General features: G+C 36.3%; 1 protein-coding gene across 2 annotated transcripts; it reads right to left on the bottom strand.

Annotated features, from left to right (window-relative positions):
* Positions 1-1,461: 1,461 nt before the first annotated feature.
* LOC120733329 lies at positions 1,462-5,612 on the bottom strand. Of its 2 annotated transcripts, XM_040031432.1 has the most exons (3): positions 5,216-5,612; positions 4,596-4,630; positions 1,462-3,981 (listed from the first exon to the last, which is right to left on the bottom strand). In XM_040031432.1, exons 2-3 carry the CDS (start codon positions 4,599-4,601, stop codon positions 3,229-3,231), a joined length of 759 nt encoding a protein of 252 aa, XP_039887366.1. In that variant the 5' UTR covers positions 4,602-4,630; positions 5,216-5,612; the 3' UTR covers positions 1,462-3,228. The 2 variants fall into 2 exon arrangements, with proteins under 2 accessions (XP_039887366.1, XP_039887365.1); XM_040031431.1 differs by having other exon boundaries at positions 4,596-5,612.
* Between the last annotated feature and the right edge of the window lie 2,346 nt (positions 5,613-7,958).

The raw sequence follows: 7,958 nt of genomic DNA, 5'->3' as shown, positions 1-7,958 counted from the left end.
CTGATTTTATTATCACACTGTTCACCAAACACAGCAAACCTTCACCATCTTATCCAGAAGTGTCACCTCTTCACCCTCACATGGAAGAAGTAATCTGATTGGCATGGTGGTATGTTTGAAGCAGGTCCCTTGTGTAGCGCTGGAACCCAGTCACGATGTTTCATCCATTTCATAGGCTGGTTTGCTGCAATAATGCCAAATAATTAGCAACTCTATAAATAGAAGGTAGTTCTGCAAAATCACTCAGTAGGATGTTTGTTCTAATTTGCTATGACCTCAGAGCGCATAGAAAATAAAACTAATAGGTTATAAAGAGTGATATGAACATATTTAGAACTTACTGGAATGAAAATGTCTGGAGCACCAACAGATATTTGGAGATGGAAGAGAACTGGACATCAGCTCCTCTCACAGCTGCTATCCAGGCTGGACGCCTTCGTTTGGTAACATCGATACACGAGCTGCCTCATGTTGCTTCCAGGTTGGGAAAGAATGAAAAGATAAACCATTTTCAAGCTTATTCTCTTGCCGGTCGTGCGATCGAACATTGCAGCCGACCACACAGCAAGAACGAACCATGGCTGTTGTGTGTGCCTTCCACGCCCACCCCCTCGACATCACACTCCAAAGCCCTATGGGAAACTCACAGAGAAACTCGTGGATTCTTCAACTGACCGCTGCGGCACACCTGCACCAGGGCAAACCTCCGCCTACCGCAGTCCTGCTTTACAGGTGAAAATAGAGCAACAGGACCGCTGAGTCTTTGATGTTATTTATTTTCTGCTGTGTTTTACTTGCATCTATTTGAAAGACTGAGTGTAAACACACACAAAAAAAATTTATGTGCAGGAATGTGCAGAAAATAATTTCTTCCAGTCAGTGAATGTTGCATATAATTACATTTTTGCTTGATGCATAAAGTTAAAAGGTTAAAACTAATAAAACAAGTTTTAAAAAGAGACTTTTCCATTTGATTACATTTTGTATGATGGATTATGCAGAAATAGTAGAATTGGGCTGAAAGATCTATCGCTTTATCACCTATTCAGGTTGTAAATTGTGTTTTTAAAAATTAATTAATTAATTACTTTTGAAAATAAGTAATCAGTAAAGTAACAGGTAATATAGTATTCTATATGTGTACCATGTGTTCCTATTTAAGTCAAGAATCAGCATGGACCTTTTGCTTATGATGTGATGAAATAGACACTTGTGAGAGCCGGTGGTTTATTATAGCCCGATGAGTTGCAGATTGCAGCAATAATGTCTGAAGCAAACAAAGAAAAGTGACACACACTGTCTTTATAGTTTTGATTTCATTAGATTTTTTATCATATTGTCTTAATTTATGAACCAAGTTTACAGTAATTAAATTCAGGGATGTAATGATAAAAAGATAAAGGTGTCAACAAATATATTTGTTGAATAAACCATTTAGGTCAAATGTCCCAAGTAATCTGTTGTTATTTTTATACAGTACATTTTTTAAGGTCCTATTTTATTTTTTTTTTTACCAAATCAATACTTTCTTCCTCTACCTTTTTCATATGTCTATAAGTATTGTTTTCAATCATTTTTATTCTGAAAAGAAGTTCAAAATGTACATATTTGCTCGTGAAGAATGGAATTTACTTAGGCAATTGCTTCCCGCAAAACACATTTTCTTCCTCATTTTAAAACTTAAAGCATGCTTGAGTAAATTTTCTATTAAAGTATGATGCTGTCAACTTAACATTAAACACTGAATGAACGTGTGCCTCTGTAATACTTTAATCAACAACAAATTCTAATGAGTCAAAAGCAGGGTGTTTTTTGTTCATTCAGTGCTTAAATTTCAAACTATATCAAATGCTTGGATTGTAGATGTGTAATATTGAAATATTTCATCCAGAAAAACATAAAGTTAAACCTTTTGGAGCTGTAAAGCTTTTAACTGTAGGTGTGTTAACCACGATGCTTTGCCAAACATCACAATAAATTATTTGTAATAAAGACAAATTACAATAAAATGAAACCTATAAAAACATACATCTATTTTCATTATCTTGCTGTCGTTTTTAAAATACACACAAGTACAAGTGACTTTTTATTTGTCATGTTTATTCATCATCTGTACAATAATTTACAAACAGAATATCAATCAAAATATACTTTCGGAAATTTGGCTCTAACACCAAATGAAAGCAACCTTCCTTTATGAAAAAGAGGAAAAGTCACATTAAAAACATATTTTAAAGGAAGCGGGACAGCTCAGTGTTCAAACCTGAAGTCCAAAATGAAACAAGAACTGAGCCTAAAATGTCATATTAAAAACAACAAGAACTAAAAAGAGTCAAGTTTTCATGGTCTTGGATCTTGGACCCAAGGTTTATGAGCTTCTAAGATTCTTTTTTATTTTAGTATTTATTTATTTATTCATTTATTCATCTATTTATTTATTTTGCTTTTAGTCATCAGTCGTGTTTCTTTATTCTTCTTTCTTTGGTCCAGTTAGTCCAGTTGGTTGTTGTTTGTTAATTAGATTTAGTTTCTTGTGTTTGCTTCCGTTACCTTTAACCTCTGAGATGTGCTTTGCATAATGTTTAAACTTTAATTTGGTTTATTATCAAGTGTCAAGTATTCAGGTTTTTCTTCTCAGGTTGTTTCCTGTTTTCCTCTGTAGGTTAGTTTTCTGTGATATCTTGTGTTACTTTACTGCATGTCTGTCACTCACCTGATTGTTTCCAGCTGCTGATAATTAGTCTGAATCTCGTCTCTCGCGTGTTGTTGTGTTTACAGCCTTAGTATGTCTCTGTTGTTGTCGTGGCATCTGTCATGCGCCCCTTTTTAAACTTCCTGGAGGAATCTCCTTTTTTTTTCCTGGATTTTGTTATTAATGAATTTTTACAGAAGTCTGTCTCCTATGGCTGGCATGTGGATGCTGTCAGTTCACAATCTGTATAATATTTAGTCTCTAACTTGAATACATCACAATCAGACTAACAACATTTTTGAGCATATATTAAACAGCTTTGGTAAGACAAAAAACAACAACAAGATTTTAAGCAGATAAACTTAAATATGGAACAAAAATACAATTTATTTTTTCAAAGACACAGACTCACAAACTGAGAAGTTCACTATTACAATTTCTTGTGATGACAAAGTTGGTTTGAATAAATCTGTACCAAGGTCGTTATAGCAAACTAAAACTAGGTTTTGGGAACAATTACAATTAAAATTACATCTTTATTGTTGTTGAATATATGTTGAGCTGCTTCTTCCTGGTACAGTTGTTTGGTATGTGGATGGGTATCTGTCGAGAGCCACGTCCTTTAGTGTCCGGGCAAAAATGCGGACTTTGTCTTTCAACAGATGGACTTTATCATAAAGACAATTTATGTTTATGGTAGGGTGTTTGGCGAAGTGGACATTGGGCAGCTTCCCACACTCTTTTTCTAGTCTGCTGTTGATCTTGTTGATGGTGTCACAGTGCATGTTTTTCATTGGAAGCAGGGCTGACATGACCACTCTGCTCTCGGGGAAAGTGTTGGAAGCTTTCTCTATGACTCCTTTCAGAGATTCTGACAGTCTGTCCTGCTCTTGCCTCAGCTGACTGGAGCCAGTGTGGATGATGATGTGGGTTGGAGTTCCCAGATGCTCCTCTGCCAGAAGCTCAATGGCTTTTTGAGTGTTTGGACAATCAAATTTAGCCACTTTGTCCCTGGGGAAAAGTTTCTTCTCACGTATAAATCTTCCATTGGAGTCAATGAGGATGACGATGTCATTCTGGGCCCTCTCTTCTGGTTGTGAGGGCTCAGGGTTTGGACCTATGTGTGACTTTGCGAGGATCTCTCTCAACACCTGGATCTCTCTATCTTTTTCACAAAGCTGTTCTTGTAAAGCTTCTACAGTTTGTTCCTCTGTTTCATCTTGGCTTGAGTCTTCCTCAGTCTGGTCAGCATTGCCATTAAATGGAGGGGCAGCTGTGTCTTCACCGCTCTTATAAACAATATACAACAGCATCATTAATATAACATGCAGACTGATAATTACTAATTACTAACACAGTATGTGTGTGCTACAAGGCTGTAGTAAGTAAGGGTCGCTGCAGCACCCCCTGTTGGATTGCAGAGGATTAGCATGGCCACAACTACTTACTATAAAGACTGAATACGAAATAGCATTTAGTTTTCTTATCTTATTCTGCTATATAAACTCTTTTTAGGTCAGGCATGGTTTGCCTTTTGTCCTCTCTCTCTGCTTTCTCCCCTTCCCTCGTCCCCCACTGGTTGCAGTGATGCCTGCCCCTCCTTAAGCCTACTTATGTGGCACGTGACTGAACACCACCTAAAACTTGATTTATAGTAATGTAATAAACTACATGTTGCTGCTACACAAACCTCAACACCTGTCTAAAGTCCATCTGGCAGTATTATGCTGTTTAATCACAGCCTTTTGGTTAGAAGGAGCTGAATACTGCTGTAATAATCCTCAGTATCTATTTTGCTAAAATAATTGCTATTATTCCTCTTCTGAAGGAAGAATAATATTAAACACTCAACAAAAACCATAAGAAGCTACTAATACATGATTTAGCACATACAGCCACTTACCGCCATCTTGATGCTTTCCTCTTTTGATATTTATTCTGAAAGAGAATAATCATGTTAGGAGGACAGATTCTCTGTATCTATGAAGCGCCTTGAGGTGACTTTTGTTGTGATTTGGCACTATATAAATAAAATTGAATTGAATTGACAGCTGGAGATACTCTCTCGTACTAACACAACACAAGTATAAAATATGCAGGAGGAGTTATGTTATAGTACAAAAAAATCCTCCTCTTCAGACTCAATTAGCACGTTTCTGATCAAATTCCGGCCCTTTTAGAAACAGATAGACTGTGGAACCCACCCCACTTATGTTATTAGTCATTTCGATTTAATGTTAGCTCACTTTACCTTCCTGACAGACAGATGTGGAATAATAGAGAATAAGGTTCAACTTGGCACACAGTAACACAAAAAACAAGTCATACTTTCTGTTAAATGAAAAAAAAAAGGGATTGACAACATTTTTAAAGTGAAAGTAACTCAAAGAAAAATATAGCTGGGTTATAGAGGGTTTTTTTCTGCGCTGGAGCAAACATTTTAGTTCTATTTTTAGATTTTTGAAGACATTTAGATTCTACACCATCCATTCATTAAAAAAAGAAAGAACGTGAGCGTCTTACCACAGCTTTACTTGAAGAGATCAGACAGGACAAGGCAACCTCAGCTGACACCACTTGACTGACTTTCAGGTAGTGGTGGTGGATTATTTTACTATTTATCGGCTGATGGCGTGGCCCTGACTTGTTTTGCAGGTTCTTTTGTACTTACCCAAGAATATTTCGTGCGCACATCTTCAACAAGTTTTTCAGCATACCAACAATAGTTATAGTGAACAAATGCATAAAAATGAAACTGAGTGTGCATTATAGTCACACAAAGCAAGAACTGAACTAAAAATTGCCTATGGTGGCAACCAGTACATGCCCATGCTACAGTATTGTTTGGCCTGTGATTCCAGTTTATTGCTAGGCAACACGATGATGTCATAATATATAAGACATACAGAAATAAAATTGTCCAGAAGCAACATGATGATGATGATTTATAAATAATCTGGTTTATAGTACTCTGCTTTCATTTACATTTGACAAATACCGAAGGTCAAAAGGTCTCTTTTAATGCATGTTATATGTTGATACTTTCTTTAGTCTCAAGTTTACTATTGGCAGAAAGTCACTAATGTTGATGTTGAAGTACAAGATTCCTTTACGCCTCTTCTAATTAGCCTACATTTTTTTTAACATGTGACAAGGTATAAAAAAATAACATTACATGAACCTGACCTAAAGTAAAGCAGATCCAGTGTGGCAGGTTTCACAGCTACACTCACAGCAAAGAAATGAACCACATCCTTATTACAGTAACACCAGTGAATTTCCAGTAAATGCCTGTTGAATACTTACAAAATATTTAAAGACCAATCCCTTAATAAAATGTATTTTAGTTGTAAGATAAAATAAGATGGCCTTTATTAGTCCCAAAGTTGGGAAATTCACATTATTAGAGCAGCAGAGCGGACAGAGCATGAATAAATAGACAAAGGATAATATAAGAACTATCATAATTACACATAAGCAACAGAGGAAAACACTCCAGTAAAGTGCCATTCTTCTTTTGTTTTACACTTTCTTATCATCTGTCCTGAGACTCTGCTTTTATGCAGGTACATTTATTGTAAAAACCAAAAAAAAGTGATATTTTGTCTTGCAGCCCCTCAGTGGGGTTAATTCTGGGAAAGGGAGTCCAGTTCTATTTGGAAAGGTTATAATGTAACATCGAGGCAATGATTGATGTCCACTTTGCTAAGAAAGTGTTTGAGGGGGGAACTGATTGACCCACCACATAAAGAAAAGCTAAGAGTGGTCAAGGGAAAATATTGCAGAATTTCGAATCTCGAGAGTTCACCTGAAACCTTGGCTGATTGTGACCTACACTCGTTTTCACACCTTGGCTCGTGTGATTAGGATCATTAAGGGATCCTTTTGTCCCTCTTGGGGGGACACTCCCATAGGCCTTAAATCTAGGACTTTCCACTATTTGATCCTGGAACTGAAGAAGGTTCTCAAATGAGAGGTGAAACGTCTTCAAGCAACTTAAAGAAGTCCAGACACTTTTCTTTCCAAGCTCCTTTGACTACGATGACCTGGATGACTGAGAACCTTCACAGACATATTGTGGAATCTATTCATCTGGACCTGCAGGTTGGTTAAACCTGCAGTCCAGATGAGACTGAAGTCACCTGGATGTCTGACGAATCATTTACCCAATACAAATTATTTTTACTTATGCAAATTCAGACATTAGAACAGTGGTTTTCATTACTCTAACTCATTTCTTATTTCCCATATTCACCAAACTTATAGTTTGACTTTTCTTTGATTAAAAATAAAGATGATTTACAACTAACAGGAAAATTTCTGTTTTAGCACTCTGATCATTTTTACCACATAAGGATCGATGTTAAGATCATCAGATGTGATGTCAGGAGGAAGCCGGGGGGCTTTAATCTCTTTGTCTCACTGCTTTCAACACTTTTGAAAAAGTAGTAAACATAGGAAAGTTTGCACTGTCACCTTTTCTCTGTCTACTTCTATTTCATCAGTGAGACAGCATATTTTAAAAGGAGACTTACTAAGCCCACTTTTAGCATCATTCCTTCAGCACTTTGGTGGTGTTTAATGGATATAGGTTCAAGTGAAACCTAAATATATTAAAAAAATAAATTTACAATGTTTTCGTGCTTTCTCTTTTAGTATTATGTAACAATATAAAGGCACAGAGGGCAGTGAAATAGCTTTGATTTCTTACAATGAGAACATTTTTTTTTAGTGAATATCCAAAAGCATTAAGTCCTTTCATTAACCACAGACGATCCAAGATCAAAGAAAAGAGAATAGATTGGTCAGTAGGTACTGCTTAGATCTGGGTTTTAAGTTTTGATGGCAACGAACCCCAAAAAGATCAGATTTTATTCTCCAAAAGTTTTTTCCTGGACGATTGAGAATGCATCAAGACATCAGATTTTATTGTTTTATAATGAGGGTTGTTGCTTGTAGTGTGGAGAAATGGTCACTAGGGGGAGCCGGTGGTGTATTGTTTAAAGCCAGAGGAGGCGTTCATTCCAGCAACAACCTCAGAAGAAAACACGAAAGTGTCACTGCTGTTTTTATAGTCTGAATCACTTATTTTATCCTTTTCCTTATTTAGAGGCCAAATTTCTATTTTAAGATAAAGCCCAAATATGGTGAATATGGTAAATGAGGAATCGCTGTAATTCACATCCAGGGAAGCACTGAATTAACTGGGCAAAATGTCTTTATTTAAATAGCATGATATCTGAAAAATGCCTAAAATATTAGTTTG

This window comes from Simochromis diagramma, unplaced genomic scaffold, assembly GCF_900408965.1.
Source record: "Simochromis diagramma unplaced genomic scaffold, fSimDia1.1 OVJJ01000229.1, whole genome shotgun sequence".
Lineage (NCBI taxonomy): Eukaryota > Metazoa > Chordata > Actinopteri > Cichliformes > Cichlidae > Simochromis > Simochromis diagramma.
The sequence above is the reverse complement of the archived record's forward strand: the minus strand, read 5'-3'. Positions and strand labels throughout refer to the sequence as shown.